This window comes from Aethalodelphis obliquidens, unplaced genomic scaffold, assembly GCF_003676395.1.
Source record: "Aethalodelphis obliquidens isolate GAN/ISIS:26980383/991018 unplaced genomic scaffold, ASM367639v1 scaffold89, whole genome shotgun sequence".
Taxonomy (NCBI): domain Eukaryota; kingdom Metazoa; phylum Chordata; class Mammalia; order Artiodactyla; family Delphinidae; genus Aethalodelphis; species Aethalodelphis obliquidens.
Window position 1 is genome coordinate 6,000,576 of NW_020838033.1, and position 21,813 is coordinate 6,022,388.

The following is a 21,813-nucleotide window of genomic DNA, read 5'->3' on the forward strand; positions in this document are numbered from 1 at the left end:
ACACTAATATATATAAAATGGATAACTAGTAAGAGCCTGCTGTATAAAAAATAAAATAAAATTCAAAAAACAAATCTCATATTCTAGGGGTGTGGAGGGGCAAGGAGAATGCCCAATTTGCTGTGTGAAAAGGACTTTCCTGACTATAACCATTTGCGCTCTATAATTCAGTGGCGCTGAGGGGGCCAGAAAACTTCTGAGGGTGACCGTGTATTACAGTACATCCGGGGAAATTCCCTGGCGGTCCAGTGCTTAGGACTCGGTGCTTTCACTGCTGTGGCCCGGGTTCAATCCCTGGTCGTGGAACTAATATCCGGCAAGCTGTGCGGCACAGCCAAAAAAAAAAAGGAAGAAAGAAAAAGATATTAGAGTACATCCGGCTCCAGGATCCCCCAGAGCTGTACTTTTTTAAAAAAATAAATAAATATTTATTTATTTGGCTGCACCGGGTCTTAGTTGTGGCATGCGGGGTCTAGCTCCCTGACCAGGGATCGAACCTGGGCCCCCTGCATTGGGAGCATGGAGTCTTAATCACTGGACCACAGGGAAGTCGCCAGAGCTGTCACCTTCTGTTTATTTCTGGAAGATCAAGCAGTAGTGAGCTCCACAGGAGGCCTCCGATTGCCTCCAGTGGGCCTCACCTGGAAGCAGTCTTGGCCTGCATCCTATAACCTGGGCACGTGGGAGGCACCCACCTCAAACAGGAGAATCCCTGAGGCCTCTGCTGGAGCGGGCAGGGCGTCAGGGATGGTAGGGCCGAGTGGGCAGTTCTGAAATGTTATGCAGGTTTTAAGGCTTCCCACAGGCCAACCAACACAGCACTGGATGGCCGATGTATCTTTTCAGTTGCGTTCCCAGCAGCAATGAAGTCAAACCACGTTTGTTTCCGGGTTACTTTTACCAAACCCTTTACAGCCCTTCAGGATAGCCTGTTGGCTTTTTGAGCTCCCTCTCTGTCTTGGGTCTTTCCTGCAGGCCAGTATGTAACCGTTCCTGGGATTTGTTGGTTTCCTCTAGATCAGCCATGGATTGCCCAACATCACAAATGTCTTGTCCCACAACTGGGCTCAGCGTGGATATTACTGTCCCATACCAGGTGATGGGGGCAGTCTGGAGTATCTTGGCTTTCATTGCTGCAGTGAATGTAGCCTGATCAGGCCCTTCAAAGATAGGAGCACAGATGGCCTGTCTCACTCCCAACTCCCTAAGCAGTTGTTGCACCTCCTCTATAGATTTCCAGGGTCCCACATGCCCAGGGAAACCCCTCATATTGGGACAAGCCTCCCTGCAGGTTAGAATAATCCAATCTATAAGGGAGTGAGGACCTCGAGCCGCCAAGTCCTATGCAGATGCTTCAGGAGGGCCGGCTGTGTGGTGACGTTGCTCATTTTCTCTGCCTCCTGCCCAGCCAGGGAAATCATCCCCACACCCCCCAGTTCCATAGCCATACTAACCATGCTTGGATACTTTCCCTGGCCTTTTGCTGGAATTCGGCAGCTGTATCACTAATCTCAGTGGACGTTTATTCTCTCATCGTGAACGTTTCCTGAATGGGGGCTGCCCTGCTGGCTGGGATGGTCATCACCTGGTTTTTGTTTTCTTCTGCATAGGGGTCCTATGGCATGGGGTGTTTCGTGTGTTTTACTGTCAGTCACCACAACACCCCCCCCCGCTTCCCTCTCTTCACTTTCCTGGGGATTCCACCTCTTAGCATCCAGTCGGGCTTTGTCAAGCGTTTGGACCTTAATTTGAGGCAGCTCTCGAGCTCCTAGCTTTGTCAACCGCACAGTAATGTCTCCAACTTATCATCCCACTCCCCCACCCCGCCTGCCAGCCCCGAAGTGAGCAGAACAGTGGACAATGCACGTCCTTCTCTAACCTCAGCTCTTCTTCCAGCTTTTCAACTTGAGTTTCAGCCTCTAGTTAGGCATCAGTGGCCAGCGACCTGCCCACCCTGCAGACATTCATCTCCCGTCTTAGCCACGGTGCACCCGGCACAGTTCCTCAAACAGGCACGTTAGACCAGCCTGCGTTTCCCAAGATTTCCCATGCAGGTGCCTCTTTCCCAAGGCCCATTTCTTCGGTCTCCTGGCAGGCTTGCCAATGTTGATTTGTAAACTGGCCCCATACACAGAGGGCAAAGAGAGACTGAAGAAAGAGACAGCCACTCCAGATTGGTAGGTGGCAGGTTTAATAAGCAAGGGAACTTACATACGAGGCTTGTCCTGGGCAGTGCTAGAAGAGTAGATCTCTGCACCTGCACACCAGAATCTTCAAGTTTCTACAGAGGCCTTAACTGGGTTCAGTCATGTAATTCATCCAGTTGGTCGCAACAACACATTGCCCTCTCAAGTCTGCGTCCTTGAAACAGCTCCCACTGTGGGAGTCGTGGGCAGACTACATTCCAAGGACACGGGAGGGGTGAGCAGCCTCTGACTGCCTGTGTCCAGCTGGCAACTGGTCAACTGGCAGTCACGTCATCCAGATAACCTCCTCCAACAATGTCTAAGTAGGCATGTGAGACTGTGTGTCCAGATGTTTCAGGGAATTTCCTGACCGTCTTTGCGATTTGCTTCTTCAACTGGTCCTCTCTTTAAAACCCAACTTAAGATGTGTTTGCAAGAATCCTGGTCTCAAGGCCTTTGTGGCACTAAAACTCTTCCATCCTTGACTCCAGGACCAAATGCAGGTTCTCTGGGGCCAGAGGCTTATACACTTTGGGAGACCTCTTTAGGAATACAAAACCCACAAAATTAAGTATGAAAGTGAGCATTTATTTAGTTTGGGAAAATAAACTACAACACATTACTGTAGTGGAATCCTGGAGATTGGCTTCCCTCCCTTTTTAGATCGTCCTGAATAGTTTACCCGAAATGTTTCCTGATGGCAACCTGGCTTTGTCCTCCCACGGAGATTTCCAGTTCCAGCCTCTCCAGCACTCATTAGCTTCACGGTAAACCCTCGGCACTAAGTCCCACCCCTCTCCGCCCCACCCCCGCCGCCCCCTTTTCTCCCGTCCATAGGGACCATTCTCTGGCGGCTCTACTGAGCTCACACGCAGAGCTCTCCTCCTCCTCCTCCTCTCTCTCCGTAAAAAACTGTCATATCACTGGTTCTGGGTGATGTGGAGAGCACTGCACGGGAGCCACGACACATGGCCTCTGTCCTTACCTCCCCAGATGTCCCTGGAACACACAGGGCGTCAATTTTTCCATCTGTGAAATGGGGGCTTGTACATTGTCCTGTGACCTCCCACATGAAGATCCTCAGACTGGGAGGGTGCCAGGAGGGCTCTGGGGACGCCGAAACCTCATTCAAGTGCTACCCTACGACCCCCCCACCTCCGTCCCCGCGATTTACGCAGGAAAGCCAGGTGTTCCGCCTTTGCCGCTGTCTCCTGAGGGACATGGCTGAGCCAACCTCTTCTCTCAGAGTCTGAAGGGCACCCGTGTGAAACGGGCTTTCAAGTCCGCCTTGACCTACTCGACCCAGGTCTCGTGAGGTTGGGTTTTGGAAATAACTTTCCGCGTATCTCCCAAACCCCCGAGCTCGGCTCCTTATCAATGCAGGTGCCCCACTCCATAAGAAATCTCGCGAGAATCCCTCGCCGAACCAAAGTTGAGATGTTTGGCCTTTCTCAGGTTCCGTAGCTCGGAGTCGCAGCACCGGAACTAATGTTAACTGGTCGCGGTTGGGGAAGCCTTCGCGGTGGTGCAAGCGGAACCAAGGCCCGGAGGTCTCAGTAAGTAGGACCCGAGCCTGAGCGTCCCCTTTTCGTACTCTCCTCCGATTCCTTGAAGATCCTGGTGTCGCTCAGCAAGAGCGCCCAGGATTTCTGGATCCCCAGCCTTATGACTCAGGGGCTCCTGCCGAGTTTTCCCCTCCCGGGATTTCGATGCAATTCAGCGAATTCACCGCTCCGTCTGAGAAATGATAAAACCGAGATTTAGAGCACAGCCCCGAGGCGCCGTTTGCCAGGTCCCGTACCCTCCCCCGGGTTCCTCTCGATCCGCACTGGGAACGCCATCCCTGCTCCAGGTCTCCCTCTCTTGGGTCCGAGTCCTCCTACAGTCTTCGGCCTCAGACACATACCACTCAGTAACCTCCGCCTCGTCTCCCTGACTGTCCGCAGGCCTGGGCAGCATGGCCGTATTCCGGTCGGGCCTCCTGGTGTTGACAACGCCGCTGACCTCCCTGGCCCCTCGCCTGGCCCCCATTCTGACCTCGGCGGCCCGGCTCGTGAATCACACGCTCTATGTACACCTGCAACCGGGCATGTGCCTGGGCGGCCCGGCTCAGCCCCAGTCCAGCCCCGTGCAGGCCACGTTTGAAGTTATCGATTTCATCACGCACCTCTACGCTGGCGCCGACGTCCACAGGCACCTGGACGTTAGAATTCTGCTGACCAATATCCGAACCAAGAGCTTTCTCCCTCCCCTGACCGGCTCAGTCCAGAACCTGGCCCACCCGCCGGAAGTGGTGCTGACTGACTTCCAGACCCTGGATGGAAGCCAGTACAACCCAGCCAAGCAACAGCTCGAGCGTTATGCTACCAGTTGTTACAGCTGTTGTCCGCAACTGTCTTCGGTGCTCCTATACCCCGATTATGGGCCTGGAGTTCTGCCCGTGGGGTCCCTGGACGTCCCCTTACCCTCCACCATCAGCCCAGCCTCCCCCGTGGGCAGGTCTGCCAAGCAGCCAGTGCGTGGCCACCAGCGAGGTGCTGTGGGTGGCACGTTTGACCGCCTGCACAATGCCCACAAGGTGTTGCTCAGCGTCGCGTGTCTCCTGGCTCAGGAGCAGCTTGTGGTGGGAGTAGCAGACAAAGACCTGTTGAAGAGTGAGTGAGAGAGACCGAGTTAGGGCAGTCTTACCCTCCCCACAGGCCAAGATTGAGGAAGGGTGGGGCCATCCGTTACTTCCCACCACTCCCAAATGTCACAGTGCCTGGCACTCAGTTTGCACGGAGGGAATTTTGTTAAATGAATAAATGCAGCTTTCTAGGTGTGTGGTCCAGTCACCATTCAATCAGGATCCCCCAAATGTGTAGCCAAGGAACCTGCACTTTTAAACAAATTCTCCAGTTGATGAATCCTAAAGTTTGAGTCCCAGGGAATAAATGGATGAGTAAGTTGTAGGTAGCAATGCCACAGGCGGTCAGAGGAGCCTCTCGGAATTCTCTGGCTCTTGGAATTCTCCATCTGACTCTGGTGCCTTCTGGCACTGCTAGTTCTCTGCACACGTGCCAGCCCTTGTAGCTCTATTGTGCTTGCCTGCTGCCTCCTCATAGCTCCCCCGTACAGACCACTGCCCAGCTCCCCTCTGGAGATAGGATGCTTAGGGACGCTCTCCCCTAAACTGGCCCACACTCTTCCTCCCCAGTAAAAAAGATCTCACTGTTCTTCTGGGCTCCTTCCCCAGGCAAGTTGCTCCCTGAGCTGCTCCAACCCTACGCAGAACGCGTGGAACATCTGAGTGAGTTCCTGGTGGACATCAAGCCCTCCTTGACTTTTGATATCATCCCCCTGCTGGACCCCTATGGGCCCGCTGGCTCTGACCCCTCTCTGGAGTTCCTGGTGGTCAGCGAGGAGACCTATCGTGGGGGGATGGCCGTCAACCGCTTCCGCCTTGAGAATGTAACCCCTGAGGGAGACTGGCAGAGGGAGTGGATGGGGATGGGGAAGGCCACTGGGGGCTGTTGGAAGTACGTGACCCCAGAGGAGGGAAGAGAGGGCTCAAGGTGGTGGGAAGAGGCAAGGAGGAACTTCCCAGCTTGCCCTCCGAGGCAAGCTCTACCTCTGGGTAGGCAGGGGAGGATAAGGCGATAGATTTGTCCTCATCTCACCCCTCCTTCTCTCTCCTCACTCTTCCTTTGCCTCAGGACCTGGAGGAGCTCACCTTGTACCAGATCCAGCTGTTGAAGGACCTAAACCACAAGGAAAACGAAGAGGACAAAGTCAGCTCCTCCAGCTTCCGCCAACAAATGCTGGGAAACCTGCTCCGGCCTCCACATGTAAGCCTAACCCACCTGCCTCCCACCCCTTCCCCTGCATGGGTGGGCTGGGAATGCTGGAGAGGAGAGACTGAAGGGTTCAGCCTCAAACCTGAGTCTGGGGACCCTAGTAACTGTGGGGTTCCCTCTTATCTACCCATAGAAGAGGCCAGAGCTCCCCCCAGGTTTCTACGTGATTGGGCTGACGGGCATCAGTGGCTCTGGGAAGAGCTCAGTAGCTCAGCGGCTGAAGGGCCTGGGGGCATATGTTATCGACAGTGACCACCTGGGCCACCGGGCCTATGCCCCGGGTGGTCCTGCCTACCAGCCTGTTGTGAAAGCCTTTGGAACAGGTAATAACTGGGGAGGGCTGGAGGTGGCCTGAAGTGAGGAGATGGCTGGCCTCCTTGCCCAATCTTCTGTCTCTGTCATCCAGATATTCTCCATAAAGATGGCATTATCAACAGGAAGGTCCTAGGCAGCCGGGTGTTTGGGAACAAGGTAAACACACACCTCTCCAAGGGCTCTGCAGCTGCTGCTAGACCCAGAGGTTGGGACCCAGTGGACCTCTCTGGTCTGGCCCAGAATGCCAGTTTCCACTCAACTGTTCCCAACTGCCTCCTCCCTCGGGCTGGCTCCATCTCATCCGGGGGAGGGTAAACTCTGCCCACCCCTTCCATTCCCTTTCTCAGAAGCAGCTGAAGATACTCACGGACATTATGTGGCCAGTTATCGCAAAGCTGGCCAGAGAGGAAATGGAGCAGGCTATGGCTGAGGGTGAGTGAGCAGCCCAAGGGAACAGCTAAGCAGAAGCTCCCTCGGGAGCGTTCCCACCCTAAATCAGACCATCCACTTTCCCTGGGACTGTGTTTCCTTGGCTCTCTGACTGGTAGCAGGTGGCAAGGTGCTGCTGGCAGTGACTGGGGTCTCCCCACAGGAAAGCAGGTGTGCGTCATTGATGCCGCCATGCTGCTCGAAGCAGGCTGGCAGAACATGGTCCATGAGGTGTGGACCGTTGTCATCCCTGAGACTGAGGTATCTGGATCCCACCCCCCACTCTATCCCCACTGTAGCCCGCATCCTGCTCTAAACCGGTGGGCTGATGAATGCCTTGTCTGCCCAGGCTGTACGACGCATTGTGGAGAGGGACGGCCTGAGTGAGGCTGCGGCCCAAAGCCGGCTGCAGAGCCAGATGAGTGGGCAGCAGCTTGTGGACCAGAGCCACGTGGTGCTGAGCACCTTGTGGGAGCCACACGTCACCCAGCACCAGGTTGGTGCCCAGGGAAAGGCTGGGTTGTGGGGAGGGAGTCTCTGGTGGATGCTTGTATGACCCTGATCTCTTTTCTTCCCAACATTCTGGCCTGTCCAAAGGTGGAGAAAGCCTGGGCCCTCCTGCAGAAGCGCATCTCCAAGGCACCATCAGGCCCATGACTGACAATGAGTTCTCTGTGGGGCCAAACTGACCCCTGGAGCTGACAAGAGATCCAGTGATGATGGCGAATTGGGGCCTTGAAGCTCACCCTAGCTGGGGCCTAGAGGGCTCTGTGCTAAGCTGGGCGGGGCCTGGCTGGGCCTGCTGGACACAGGAAGCCTACCCAGCTTGCCAGTGTTTGGCCAACACTGAGAATGTGGCTCTTGGGGGAGCAGGCCCCCTAGCGTTGTTCCGTCCTTGCTTTTGCCCACAGGCCTGTGGCACCCGTGGTGGGCTGGAGCCAGGGCAAACACTGAAGCTTGTTGCAGAATTAAAGGTGAACGTTGCTAGGTGCTGCCTGTATGGCGCTTACTTCCTGCTCCAGTGCCTTTGGGTATCTTTGCGACACTTTAGCCACAAGTGCAGGGCCCAGGCCCGAGCTGTAAGCCAGGAATGCAGTGGTTAAGAGCATGGCTTTTGAAGCTAGCCAGACTGAGGCCAGTCTTGGCCCTATCACTGACTAGCTGTGTGCTTTTGGATACGTTTTGGACTTTGTAGTTACCTCAGTTTGCGTAGCTTACAAAGTAGCATGACTTGGCCAACAGGCTCTTTGAAAGCGTCAATTCCACAACTATCCTGCCAGACTTGGGCTGGGCGTTGCAGGAACATCCTACAACAAGCCATGCGGGGCCTCTGGCCTCACAGAGGTTGCACCCCGGAGGGGTCGGACGAGGTGGCCAAGACTGCAGGTCCGGGAAACTCGTCCCGGTCCTCGGAAGCTGGCTGGCCTCGGCAGTGCGCGTGCGCGCAACTCTGCGACACTGCGTATAAGCCTTTTGCGGGGAGCCCGTTTCACCGAATGTGCTTCATGTCGCGGCGGCTGGGACGCCTGCCCTGAGGAAGAGCAGGGACGGGCGAGTAGGACGGCCCCAAGACCGCCGGTATCAGCCCCGACACCAAGCCGGACTCCAGCACTCCACCGGCCGCAGCGGGGGGGGGGGGGGGGGGGGGGGCGGGGCGGCGTCTTCCGGGTCGCGCATGCGCAGTCTCCTCGCCCCGCCCCCCGCCTCTGGGCCGCGGGTTGGTGGGTTTGGGTCACGTGGGCGCGCATCGCCGCTTCCTCGCCGCAGGGGGCCAGCCCGCGGGCAGGTTTCCGGTTCGGTGGGTCGGAGATGACGGAGCCGGGCGCCTCTCCGGAGGACCCCTGGGTCAAGGCAAGCCCCGTGGGCGCGCACGCCGGCGAGGGGAGGGCGGGTCGGGCTCGTGCACGTAGGGGGTCCGGAAGACGAGGGGACTCCCTGAAGTCCCCAGAGCTACTCCCGCTCTCCGGGCCCCGGGGCTGCAGAGAAGACAGCTCTCACCCCGCGTGTGCCAAGGTGGGAAGACAACTGAGGCGTGTGCGCGCGGGTGTGAGGGGACGGGGTTGGAGGGCTGGGGGTGTGGAGTGGGCGGACGGGGTCCTGCCGAGGGGTGGCGCTCCCGCGGCCTAGCCACTCTTGGCTCTGGGGGAATCCTGCGGCTGCCCGCGCACCCCAGGGGTGTGTGTGTGTGTCACTCTTGGCTCTGGGGGAATCCTGCGGCTGCCCGCGCACCCCAGGGGTGTGTGTGTGTGTGTTTGTACACGCGCGCAGGGGCGGAGGTCTGAACGGGCTTCTCCCTTGCTTGGTGCCGCAGGTCGAGTATGCGTACAGCGACAACAGCCTGGACCCCGGTGAGTGCGTCCCCCACCGTCTGCAGCTGTGGAGGAACACTCCCATTTCAGCCCTATAGATTTAAGTGGCCTTGCTAGCCACACCTGAGCACAGTCCACTGCCCTTGAGCTGAGCGGGCCTGAGCAGCGAGGGAGGAGGAGCTGGAGGACAGGGACAGGAAGCATCCAAGGGTGACACCTAGTTCCCTATGTCCTGGAGCAGGGACGTGATGGAAGTAGTGACAGTTGGTCACTCACCATCATCACGCCCCGATGCCACTTTGTGAGCCAGGAGGTATCACTACAGGCCTGTGGAGCAGAGTAGACACTAGAGACAGGAGCACTGCGAAATGGCACGACAGGAAGTGGGTGGCCCAGTATGGCTGGCTTTTGGGTTGAAGGGGAGAGGTCAGTATTTAAGGCCCAGGAAGCCATTATGCCCCTAGCAGGGCCCCTCCCTCTATCCTACCCCTTAGTGATTGGGGCCTCTCTTTTCCAGGGCTTTTTGTAGAAAGCACCCGCAAGGGGAGTGTAGTGTCCAGAGCTAATAGCATCGGTTCCACCAGTGCCTCTTCTGTCCCCAACACAGGTAGGCAGCAACGTCCCCCCCACTCGGGGGAACCAGATATGCCTTCATTTTAGTATCTTTCCTAGACAGGGCAGAGCTCCAGCCATCCACGTGGAGGCGCTGGAACCCTAGTGCTAGAAGCAGGGTATTGCCATCTCTCACCTCATCTGGGATATTAGGTTCTTGTATCTATCTGCCATCTCTGGGTACCAGGTTCTTCTTCCCAGCTGGGGAAAAGTGGGCTAGATGGGCCCCACTGGGCCCCAGAATGACCTCTTCCTGCCCCCAACTCTGAGCGTAGATGACGAGGACAGCGATTACCACCAGGAATCCTACAAGGAGTCTTACAAGGACCGGCGGCGGCGAGCACACACTCAGGCTGAGCAGAAGAGGAGGGATGCCATCAAGGTGATTGGGGATGCCTGCACCTCAGCCAGCGCAGGAGGGCGCTGCACACTTCAGATCCACTCTGCCTCGACCCCGTCAGGCAGTCCCAAGTAGGCTTGGGGGCAGCTAGTCTAGGCCCTGGACATGAACTTCTCCCTCCTTCCCACTCCCTTTGAGTGAGTGAGCATGGAACTTGGTATCATGGAAGAAAAACTTTGTGCTCATTTGCCTTAACCCCGGAACCCATGTCCCCTGCTGTCTCCACAGAGAGGCTATGATGACCTGCAGACCATCGTTCCCACCTGTCAGCAGCAGGACTTCTCCATTGGCTCCCAAAAGCTCAGCAAGGCCATCGTTCTGCAGAAGAGTATGGCCAGGAGAGCACTGGAGGGCTTGGAGCCAAGGGGGCTGTGAAGGCTAGCGCCTCAGAGCCGCTTTTGGCCTGGCCCTGGTGGGGTGGTTGTAACAGGAGAGGTGGGGTCTGGGGGAAGGAGAGACACAATCAGCCTGGTCCTTCTGGTTGTGCCCACCCCCTCTTCCCTCCCCCACTCCAGCCATTGACTACATCCAGTTTTTGCACAAGGAGAAGAAAAAGCAGGAGGAGGAGGTATCCACGCTACGCAAGGACGTCATGGCCCTAAAGATCATGAAAGTGTAAGGGCGGTGCTGGGCTGGGGGAACCAGGGCTTCTGGTTCTGAGGGGACTCTGAGGCCCCTTCAGTTCACGCCCTTCCCTTTGTTCAAAGGCCACATCAGATAATATTCTCACTCTCTCATGTGGTAGGCAGGACTCTATCCCAGCTGTAGCAGATACTCTGGAAACGCCTGTGGGATTAATGAAGGGAAGGCTGGAGAGGGTGGGTCACCACTTCTGACCTAGAAGCAGTATCTAGCTGATGTTGAATACCTCCCCAAGGCTCTCTGGGAATCTCCTTCCCAGGGGAGTACGTAGGGTAGCGCTATTCTTCTTCCGGGGCCGGTGGAGCTGCTGCAGCCCCTTAGCCCTGGCCTGTTCGCTCTCAGGAACTATGAGCAGATTGTGAAGGCACACCAGGACAACCCCCACGAGGGGGAGGACCAGGTCTCTGACCAGGTGAAGTTCAACGTGTTTCAAGGCATCATGGACTCCCTCTTCCAGTCCTTCAATGCCTCTATCTCCGTGGCAAGCTTCCAGGAGCTGTCGGCCTGTGTCTTCAGCTGGATTGAGGAGCACTGTAAGCCTCAGGTACGGGGCAGCCGTGGACACGGGGTTGGGGGTCTTCCCTCAGGCACAGTGGCCCAAGCTGTTGTTTGTTCAGAGAGACAGGGTAGCAGGTTTTAGGTTTCTTGAGGATATTTCTACAACTTTCAGTATTCTTGTTTCCCCCTTTGCTTTCTAGCCCAGTTTTTCCTGTTAAGGTTTCATTTGGCAAGAAGGATTGGAGCACTCACTAATGCAAGGCCTAGCTCTTGGCCTTTGTTTCACCCACATAGTGGCAAGTAATGGCAGCCTCAGGCATTCCTCCTCGGCCGCCCCGCAAGTAAGCCCCGATCACTTGCAGCAGACTTACTTGGGGTTTTTGGAAAGATTCCTGGCCCCCACCCCCAGGCCCACTAAAGTAGCTTTCCATGGGGTTTCTAATTATTATTTGTAATGGAGAGTGTGTTAATGGTTGTACTGAGTCTTCCATTTTTGAGGCCTGGTTGCTTTTTCTGAGGCTTGACTTGTATCTGAGATTCTCACGTTTTTGTTTCCCAACATTTTTTTCAATGTAATTTTTAAAAGTTACACTCCATTTACACTTATTACAAAAAACACTGGCTACATTCCCCATGTTGTACAATACCTCCTTGCAGCCTTACACCCAGTAGTTTGTACCTCCCACTCCCCCACCCCGCACTGGTAACCACTAGTGTGTTCTCTGTATCTGTGAATCTGCTGCTTTTTTGTTATATTGACTAGTTTGTATTTATTTAGATTCCACATATAAGTAATGCTATACACGTATATGTGGAATCTGTCTCTGACTTACTTCACTTAGCATAACGCCCTCCAAGTCCATCCATGCTGCTGCAGATGGCAACATTTCATTTTTCTCTTTGGCTGAGGAGTATTCCATTGTGTGTGCGTGCGTGTGTGTACCACATCTTCTTTATCCATTCATCTTGGTTTTTTGCAGGGTTTTTTTGGTACTTTTAAAAATTTTATTAAAGTACAGTTGATTTACAATGTTGTGTTAATTTCTGCTGTACAGGAAAGTGACTCAGTTATACATACATATAATCTTTTTCATATTCTTTTCCATTATGGTTTCTCACTAGATATTGAATATAGTTCCCTGTGCTCTACAGTGGGACCTTGCTGTTTATGCATCCATCCTATATACAGAAGTTTGCCTCTGCTAATCCCAAACTCCCACTCCTTCCCTTCCCTACCTCCCCCACCCCCGCAGCCTCAAGGCTGTTCTCTGTGTGAGTCTGTTTCTGTTTCGTAGAGATGTTGATTTGTGTCATACTTAGATTCCACATATAAGTGATATCATATGGTATTTGTTTTTCTCTTTCTGATCTACTTTGCTTAGTATGATAATCTCTAGGTCCATCCATGTTGCTTCAGATGGCGTTATTTCATTCTTTTTTTTAAGGCTGAGTAGTATTACATTGTATATATATGCACATTTTCTTTATCCGTTCACCTGTTGATGGATGCTTAGGTTGCTTCCGTATCTTGGCAGTTGTAAATAATGCTGCTGGAACATTGGATTGCATATCTTCGAATTAGTGTTTCTATTTTTTTTTGGATATATACCTGGGAGTGGAATTGCTGGATCATATGGTAGCTCTATTTTTAGTTTTTTGAGAAACCTCCATACTGTTTTCCAGTGGCTGCACCAGTTTACATTCCCACCAACAGGGTGCAAGGGTCCCCTTTCTTCCACATTTGTTATTTGTGTTTGATGATCACCATTCTCACAGACGTGAGGTGATATCTCATTGTGGTTTTTTGTTTTTCTGGCTGCGCTGGGTCCATTGCGGCAGGCGGGTTCTTCTTCATTGCAGCACATGGGCTCAAGCTCATGGGCTTAGCAGTTATGGCGCTTGGGCTTAGTTGCCCTGTGGCATGTGGGATCTTAGTTCCCCGACCAGATCTTACCCGCGTCCTCTGCATTGGAAGGCGGATTCTTAACCACTGTGCCACCAGGGAAGCTCACCATACTGTTTTGATTACTGTAGCTTTGTAGTATAGTCTGAAGCCAGGGAGCATGATACCTCCAGCTCTGTTCTTTCTCAAGATTATTTTGCCTATTCGGGTTCTTTTGTCTTTCCATACAAATTTTAAAATTATTTGTTCTAGTTCTGTGAAAAATGCCATTGGTATTTTGACAGGGACTGCAATGAATCTGTAGACTGCCTCGGGTAGTATGGTCATTGTAACAATATTGATTCTTCCAGTCAAAGAACATGGTATATCTTTCTGTCTGTGTCATCTTCAATTTCTTTCCGTCAGAGTACAAGTCTTTTACCTCCTTAGGTAGGTTTATTTTATTCTTTTTAATGTGATGGTAAATGGGACTGTTTTCTTAATTTTTCTTTGATACTTAAATGCAAGAGATTTCTGTACATTAATTTTATACCCTGCAACTTTACCAAATGCATTGCTGAGCTCTAGTAGTTTTCTGCTGGCATCTTTAGGATTTTCCATGTTTAGTATTGTGTCATCTGCTAACAGTGATATTTTACTTCTTCCTTTCCAATTTGGATTCCTTTTACTTCTTCTCTGATTGCCATGGCTAGGGCTTCCAAAACTATGTTGAATAAAAGTGGTGAAAGTGGGCATCCTTGTCTTGTTTCTGATCTTAGAGGAAATGTTTTCAGCTGAAAGCATGTCCCAACATTTTTATTGTGAAACACTGTAAACATACTGCAGCATTGAGAGAATTTTATAATGAACACTCATATATCCCCCTCCCCCCCCCCAAAGTTTACCATTAACGTTTTTTGTATTTGCTTTATCACATAGTAATGCATCTCTCCATCCCTGACTGACTCCTTCCTGTTTTGGGGGCATTTGCAAACTGTAGACATCAGTGCTTCCCAGGTTTTTTGTTTTAACTGTACTCTAAAGAGCACACCTGGTTCAGGCAGGCATCACTGAGCAGCTCTGTGCCCTCCGTGAGCATGATCTCTCTCTTTCTCTGCTGCCCCTACCAGACCCTACGGGAGATTGTGATTGGTGTTCTACATCAATTGAAGAACCAGCTTTACTGACCAGCTCTTGGAACCTGCAGAACAGCCAACAAGAGGCCTTGAGTCTCCTACTTGGCCGTGGAGCCACTGGGCTTATGAGATTGGACTGTGACACTGCACACCAGTCAGCTGCTTTCTCCTCAGTGTTTGGCTCCCCAGCTCCCCCCTCCCCCTCAGCCCCATCTTCAGTGGGGCTGGGGAAGGGGGAAGGTTATTATATGAAAGCTTTGATTAATTTATTATACTGACCATAGATCTCAAACCTACCTAGTCTTTCCCCCTCCCCATGGAAGTCCTCGGGATGGGGTCTGCTCTGGGAACCCTAGAAAGCTCCTGGCCTCTCCCTTTGTCTAGGCCTCAGGTTTCTGCTCCCGTTTGGTAACTACCGTTTGCCTGTTCTGGTCTCTCTGGCAACCTTTAGCCTGAGTCTGGCCACTTTGGCAGTAGTTGGATGGGAAGGAAGGAGGAAGGGAAAACGCTCTCACAGCCATGAAGGGTGAAAGGTGGCCTCATGCCTAGGCTAGGGCTGCCTGGTCAGCCCAAGGTGAGGCCAGAGCTTTCTCTGGCCAGCTCAGGGCAGGGCTGCCAGGTTCCTGCCCTTGCCCCCTACTCTGGGTGGTGGAGGGAAGCAACCTCCTCACCCACTCCTGCCCTCTGTGTCCCCACAGGCAGTAGCACTGCACAGCAAAGTCAAATGTGACACAACACTACATATTAAATTTTTTAATTTTTCTAAACACCAACAATGCAATTTTGCTAAAGTTACAATTTTGGAAAACTGGTCTCAAGACCACTCCCAGGCTTTCTGTCAAGTGTATCTGGGTCTCCACCATCTCAGTGCTGCCTGCATTTCTCCCAGGACTTAGGGTGGGGTGAAGGTGGGTAGAGAAGATTTTCTAAAGGTCTCCTGGAGTGTAGAGCCCAGGAGAGTCCTGGGTGAGGCCCTGGGCTCCTTGAATGCTGTGCATAGTAGCCTCTCCCTGCCCTTGTCCCCCAAGCTCTCTTTTGCCTTCCTCAGGTTTGATATCTGGGAGGTTTGATTATCCAGAGGAAATTAAATATTTTTATATCAAATTATATTACAATAAATATTGCCAAATGCTTTCCTTTTGCATTGTTCCCCATCTAACTAACTGTTAAGTTCAGGCAGTCAAAACGTGGATGACGAAATGAGTGAAACCATCCTCTCTGGGCCACCAGTGCTCCACCCAGTACTTTGGTGTGTGCCCAAAAGCGGACAGCAGCAGGAACAACAAAAAAGCTGACCTAAACAAGGCAGCCAGTCCAGGACATCTGTGTTCCCAGGCCTGCCGGAGGGCCTCAGGGATCTGGGAGCTTGAGGTTGTAATCTTCATCTGTCTCTATCCCAACTTCCTCCTGCGGTGGAGGGGCAGCAAGACAAGTGAATGAGACCTCCCTGGACGCAGGCCCCAGGGGAGCAAGGAAGGGAGAACGCCACTTACAAAAAATTGCTTCTTGCTCTTGGGGTATCCTTCAAGGATTGCATCAGACAGCTCTGTTGCCTGACAAGAAACAAAACCGCCCCCTTTCAGATGGGCAGTACTCGGCTTGCCTGACGGGTCCATGATACCCCCGGTGGCTGCCGCTGTCCAGGGCCCGCCTAGAGTTCCCCCGCACTTACCATCCTCTTGCGCTTCCTCCACTCCTTGCGGTACCTCTGCCTCTCTCCGTACACCTAGACAGGGAAACAGGTTCCTCTGACCCCCTCAGCCCCACAGCAGCCGCTGGGGTCGACCCTCCTCACTTTGAACCTGCACAGGCAGCCCTCCCTGCTCCCCCCCCCACCCACCTGCTCCTTCTCTTCTGGAGTCACGTGGTTGGTGGCCGCTTTGATGTTCTTCAGTCTCTCTGTGTAGCCAGCACATTCCTTCTTTAACTCCTGGATCTCTTTCTGCATCTCCGCTGTGGTCAGGGCACTAGCTAACTCCTTCAGCTCTAAAACCACATCCCCCGGAGAGGTCACTGGCTACCCTGAGGTAGGAGACCAGGCCTCCACCTTGCTCTGGGCTCTATACACAGGGTCCAGAATGGGTCCCATATTCTGGAAATCCTCACGAGAGATTAAGGCTTACAGAATTGTCCGTTTATTTCTAGTTTTCTTTCCTTCCCCATCTACAAATAGTTGAGGGGAATGAGTCTGAGTAGACTGTTAGCTGTAGTCAGTTAAAGTAGCAGAGTAAAGGGAAGTGTGGGAACCGTATACTGGTACTCACAGCAGGGAAGGCAAATGCCTGACTTGCCCACTTGTCTTCAAAAGCCATTAGTTGTTAGACATTGATTTTAAGGTAATGCTTATGACAGCCCAGCAAAGGGATCTTTGCTGCAAGAAGACAACACTGCAGTCAACAAACCCTTCACTTGGTAATTCCTGACCTCGGACTGACCCTGACACTAGGGGTACCTTCTGGGGGTTGCCCAGTCCTACCAGCCTCCATGTGGCGGCAGCCCTGCTGCAAGCTCTGCACCTTAGCAGTGAGGGCCACGATCTTGGCATCCAGGACTTGGAGGTCAGCATCACTGGCCGTGTCAAATTGTTCCTGCCAGAGACAAAAGGAAAAACAGAAGCAGGCTGATGGGAGAAGCAAGAAGGGAACCCACGTTTGGGAAGGCCACGTTCATACACACTCGCGAACCTGGGCCTGGGAAGATAGTGAGAGGGTACTTTCGAGCAGTCAGTTCAGTACCAGTCCACTCAAAAAGCTGTAAAAGAGGGCTTCCCTGGTGGCGCAGTGGTTGAGAATCTGCCTGCCAATGCAGGGGACATGGGTTCGAGCCCTGGTCTGGGAAGATGACACATGCCGCGGAGCAACTAGCCCCGTGAGCCACAATTACTGAGCCTGCGCGGCGTCTGGAGCCTGTGCTCTGCAGCAAGAGAGGCTGCAATAGTGAGAGGCCCGCGCGCCGCGATGAGGAGTGGCCCCCACTTGCCACAACTAGAGAAAGCCCTCGCACAGAAACGAAGACCCAACACAGCCATAAATTAATTAATTAATTAAAAAAAAAAAAAAAAAAGCTGTAAAAGAACAAGTTGAAACCTGATACTCGTCCTCAAGGGGTTTTGAGGTGCAGGATACTGAACAACAGGACAGAAATATCTTTCAGGTTACTGGCAAAACCACTCACTGGGCTGAAGGAGTAAAGGAACATTCTTCTCAAGGTGATGATACCTAATTATGGGTTTCCACAATAGGAAGAATCTGGACAGGTGAAGAGGCATGGTGGGAGGTATTTAGATAAAGGATACCAGTGAAGTCTGAGGAACCTCTCCCTGAGACCAGCAGCTAGAAAAGGCCTGTGCTGGGGCTCAGTGGGGTCTTGTCAGTGGTGATGGGAAGCAGAATGGAAAGGATGGGAATACCAGCCCAGGCAGTTTGGACTCTACATTCAGGTGAGGTAAACCATTAGGGCAGGAGGCAGCAAACTACAGCCTGCAAGCCAAATCCTGCCAAATGCATGTTTTTGAAAAAAACTTATGGAAACGTAGCCACATCCACTTGCTTACATATTGTCCATGGCTGGTTTTGCTCTACGGTGGCAGACTTGAGTACTAGTGACAGTTGTGTAACTGGGACAAGAGACCATCTAACCTGCAAAGCATAAAAATATTAACTGGCCCTTTACAGAAAAAAAAAAAAAAATCTGCCAACTTCTTTAAGGGATCGTCAATAGAGCAGTAATATAATGAAATCTATTTTGGGATAATTAGCCTTGACAGTGGATGTTAAATCCTGTGGGGTTACTGAGTAAAGGAAGATGAGAAATGGGGTCTGCCCCAGAACAGCTTCAGTTTTGTGAGGGAGACAAGTGAAAAGACAATTACAATAGAGTGTGCCTCAAAAGAGGTAAGTGCCCGAAGAAGGCAGTTAGCTCATAGCATTCAGGGAAGGTTTCTGGAGGTGATGCCCTGTGTGAAATCCTAAGGGATGAGTAAGAGTTAGCCGGGCAAAGAGAAAGAAGGGACTCAAAAACTCTGAGCAGAGGAAGGACAATGAGCAAAGGCCACAGGAGTAAAACACATCTAAATGGTCTAGTATTGATGAATGGAGAAATAACAGGGACAGGAGAGGCTAGAGGCAGGCTGGGGCCAGGTCTCCAAGTGCCTTTTATCTGTTCTAGGGAGCACTAGAGTTTTCAGTAGGGAAACGGCATGACTAGATTTGTACGTACATAGATTATTCTGGCTGCAATGTTTAAGATATGTTTAAGGAGGCCAGGAGTTAGAAGGATATTGCAGTAGATGAGGAGCACCTAAACTAGAGCAGTGGTGGCAGCTGGAAAAGGAGAGGATGGATTCAAGAAGAGGAAAACAACTGGACTTGATGGCTGACTAGGCATGTGAAATAAGGGAAGTTAAGAATGATTCCCCGGGACTTCCCTGGTGGCGCAGTGGTTAAGAATCTGCCTAACAATGCAGGGGACACAGGTTTGATCCCTGGTCCAGGAAGATCCCACGTGCCACAACTACTGAGCCTACGTGCTGCAACTACTTAAGTCCACGCACCTAGAGCCTATGCTCCGCAACAAGAGAAGCCACCGCAATGAGAAGCCCACGCACCGAAACGAAGAGTAGCCCCCACTCGCCGCAACTAGAGAAAGCCTGCACGCAGCAACGAAGACCCAATGCAGAAATAAATAAACGAATGAATGAATGACTCCAGGAACATCCCTGGTGGTCCAGTGGTTAAGAATCCGCCTTCCCATGGACATATATACACTACCAAACGTAAGGTAGATAGCTAGTGGGAAGCAGCCGCATAGCACAGGGAGATCAGCTCGGTGCTTTGTGACCCCCTGGAGGGGTGGGATAGGGAGGGTAGGAGGGAGGGAGACGCAAGAGGGAAGAGATATGGGAACATATGTATAACTGATTCACTTTGTTATAAGGCAGAAACTAACACACCATTGTAAAGCAATTATACCCCAATAAAGATGTTAAAAAAAAAAAGAATAAAATATACTTATTTTCTTCAAAAAAAAAAAAAGAATCCGCCTTCCAATGCAGGGGACGGGGGTTCGATCCCTGGTTAGGGAACTAAGATCCCACGTGCGGGTGGGCGGGGGGCAATTAAGCCCCCCCACCGCAACTAAGACGCAATGCAGCCAAAATAAACAAATAATAATAAAAAAGAATGACTCCCCGGTCTCTGGCCTGGGTGAAGAGTGATTCCATTAAGGGAGAAGAATACAAGAGGAGCCAGTTTAGGGGAGAGATGAGGCATTCTACTTTGGCAATATTGATTCTGAACGGCCTGAAAAGCATCCAGGTGAGGGGGGTCTGGGCTGGAGATACAAAGTTAATGTCACATGTGTTTACGGAAGGGGGTGGAGACAGAAGGAAAATAATTTGGAAGACGGTGGTTCTCATCTAGATGATTGGGAATAAGAACTTCCAAGGATAAATGGATCTCGATAGCAACAACTCAGGATCTTCTGTCCTCTATCATATTTCAAGTCTGGAAATCTCGTGAAGTTTGGATGACAGCAAAGGGGGTCCATACTTTGACTTAAAGGCTGGCTGGGACCCTTTTATGGGCCTAAGACCGGTGAATTTCACAGGATGCTTCAATTCTCCCAAAGAGAGTTCATACCACGGACTGATTCACCTAATGCCGGACTCTCACACACGTGCTAATCTGCACGTTTCCCTCACCTGGTCAGCAAAGTATATTTTCTGCTTGCCGTACATCTTCTCTTTGATCTTGCCTTGTTGGGCCAGCTGGTCCAGCGCCTTCACCACCGCCTGGCAGAGGGGAGGGGGCGGAGAAGTCGGGGGAGTGACTTCGGGCCGGGCTGGGGAATGTCACCAATGAGGCGGGAAGCGCCCGAAGAGCCTTAGGAAGCCCAAGGCTAGAATGGCAGCCTCGGGAGGGGAGGAATCCAGGCTGATTCAAGGGGTCCCAGGGGAGGAATCCCAGGAGAGGGTCCTCACCGCCTTGCCCAGTCCGTGTTCCCGCTGCAGGTTCCCGAACACGTCCTGGGCGCTGTAGGGCCGGTTCTGCTCCTGTAGGTACCTCAGCAGGATCCCGGAGGCTGCGGAGAGAGACGAGGCGGGGAGGGGTTCCCTCAACCGACCCCTGCCCGCCCTTCTCCCAGGTCTCCCGGCGCCCACGGCCCTTACCTCCCGCCACGGCTTCCGCCCGGCCTTTACTCATGTCCTTTACCGCCACAAAACTCCGAAAGCCGGAAGTTGCAGTTGCTCGGGGCAACAGCTCCTTCCGGCGATGAGCCGGGCTGGCCTCAAGTGCTGATTGGCGGAGGGAAGCCTTCGCGAGGGGCGGAGCAGCCCTTCCCGGACACCGTGTTTCAGCTCGGCCGGGAACTCGGGCGCCTACGTCTCGCCGGCCGGGTCCCGGTCTCTGCCGGGTAGGCGGGGCGCGCGCTTCGAACCTCTCACTTACTCCTCTCGGAACCAGGGCTGTAGGGAATCACGCGCTGATGTTTCGGGACCCAGTTCTAGCGGCCGCTGAGCACTCGTGACCTTGAATTGGGCTGAGTATTCGAACGGAAAGAAACCTCAGCATCAGCTCCCGCTGGGCAAGCGACTTGCTCAAGGTCACAGGGCTAGTTACCTACGGACGTGTCCCCTCCTACGGCCCAAACCTTTCAGTCGGTTTTTCTCATTTTTTGTAAAACGGCAACAAGAGGTGTTTGCAGGAGGGGAGTTATGAAGACAATAGAAGGGGTAAGCGCCCTGAAAATAATAACGCTGCCTTAATTTGCCCGTTACCGAGCTTCGCACACAGGGGGCGCTCAGCACATGCTGTGGTTGAAGGTAGGGTTGGGAGGCGCTGCTCTTAAGCCACAATGCTTGTAGAAGTTTCCTCTTGGCCGAGACAATCTTATGGCAACACCTGGCAGGTGCTTTCCACTCCTGCCCACATCGGCCAATGGGACAAAGCCTGAAATAAGTATTTCTAGTTTCTGAGGTCAGCTGAAGGCCAAAGAGCAGCTGTTGAGTTGCAGGTTCAAACAATCCAGAGGGCCATGGTGCTAATGTTTAAAGCTTCTATTACCTAAAATCTCATTAGCCATTGAAACCTGTGCTTGTCTTCACACGTTTAGGGGACAATATTAAGAATTAGAAATGACGGAACTGCAGGCTAGATGCCAGCCGAGAGTGCCGGTTATGCTCACATCCGGGCTCTCCTGGAGAGGGGAAGTAGCCTCCCACCATGGTGATTGTTCCGGCCATCACAGAAGGAAAAACAGGGATGGGCAGGTGGGTCCCTCACACATGGGCTTCCTCTTTTGAGGCTATCACCTCCTCAAATTAATATCATCTCAGATTAACAAGACCTATCAAAGGATAAGGCACCATTCAACATCAGTCTCTTAAAAGATTGTTCTCATACAAGATTTATTCCCCAGCACCCCTCCCTCCCTCATCCCCATCCCAATTCACAGTGGAGGACTAAGGAGATTCAGAGCAGGATCCGCAGGTACAAGAAACACCTTCCAAAGATTTTGCTCTCCTTCCTTCCCTCCCTCTTGCCAATTTCCAAGGCCCGAAGCTAAAC

The 21,813-nt window shown here is 52.6% G+C and overlaps 3 protein-coding genes across 9 annotated transcripts; 2 read left to right on the forward strand and 1 right to left on the reverse strand.

The window, feature by feature from the left end:
* The first annotated feature begins 3,535 nt into the window (after positions 1–3,535).
* On the forward strand, positions 3,536–7,757 carry COASY (Coenzyme A synthase). Of its 3 annotated transcripts, none has more exons than XM_027094522.1 (10): positions 3,536–3,742; positions 4,133–4,840; positions 5,422–5,636; positions 5,882–6,013; positions 6,156–6,345; positions 6,429–6,493; positions 6,685–6,769; positions 6,930–7,027; positions 7,116–7,262; positions 7,352–7,757. In XM_027094522.1, the coding sequence occupies exons 2-10, from the start codon at positions 4,144–4,146 to the stop codon at positions 7,421–7,423; spliced, it is 1,701 nt and encodes a 566-aa protein (XP_026950323.1). In that variant the 5' UTR covers positions 3,536–3,742; positions 4,133–4,143; the 3' UTR covers positions 7,424–7,757. The 3 variants fall into 3 exon arrangements, with proteins under 3 accessions (XP_026950323.1, XP_026950324.1, XP_026950325.1); XM_027094523.1 differs by having other exon boundaries at positions 3,543–3,742; positions 7,364–7,757; XM_027094524.1 differs by lacking the exons at positions 3,536–3,742; positions 6,930–7,027; positions 7,352–7,757 and having other exon boundaries at positions 3,821–4,840; positions 7,066–7,182.
* A 689-nt stretch (positions 7,758–8,446) lies between these two features.
* MLX (MAX dimerization protein MLX) lies at positions 8,447–15,378 on the forward strand. 4 transcript variants are annotated; one of them, XR_003430336.1, is made up of 9 exons: positions 8,447–8,779; positions 9,078–9,114; positions 9,593–9,682; positions 9,963–10,069; positions 10,316–10,415; positions 10,603–10,702; positions 11,072–11,273; positions 11,428–11,568; positions 14,240–15,378. XR_003430336.1 is itself a non-coding variant. In XM_027094530.1 (8 exons), exons 1-8 carry the CDS (start codon positions 8,576–8,578, stop codon positions 14,294–14,296), a joined length of 897 nt encoding a protein of 298 aa, XP_026950331.1. In that variant the 5' UTR covers positions 8,451–8,575; the 3' UTR covers positions 14,297–15,378. The 4 variants fall into 4 exon arrangements, 3 of the variants coding, with proteins under 3 accessions (XP_026950331.1, XP_026950332.1, XP_026950333.1); XM_027094530.1 differs by lacking the exon at positions 11,428–11,568 and having other exon boundaries at positions 8,451–8,779; XM_027094531.1 differs by lacking the exon at positions 11,428–11,568 and having other exon boundaries at positions 8,456–8,617.
* Positions 14,984–21,589, reverse strand: PSMC3IP (PSMC3 interacting protein). Of its 2 annotated transcripts, XM_027094533.1 has the most exons (8): positions 20,415–21,581; positions 20,226–20,326; positions 19,947–20,036; positions 16,722–16,833; positions 16,086–16,231; positions 15,918–15,971; positions 15,739–15,798; positions 14,984–15,652 (listed from the first exon to the last, which is right to left on the reverse strand). In XM_027094533.1, exons 1-8 carry the CDS (start codon positions 20,446–20,448, stop codon positions 15,596–15,598), a joined length of 654 nt encoding a protein of 217 aa, XP_026950334.1. In that variant the 5' UTR covers positions 20,449–21,581; the 3' UTR covers positions 14,984–15,595. The 2 variants fall into 2 exon arrangements, with proteins under 2 accessions (XP_026950334.1, XP_026950336.1); XM_027094535.1 differs by lacking the exon at positions 15,739–15,798 and having other exon boundaries at positions 20,415–21,589.
* Between the last annotated feature and the right edge of the window lie 224 nt (positions 21,590–21,813).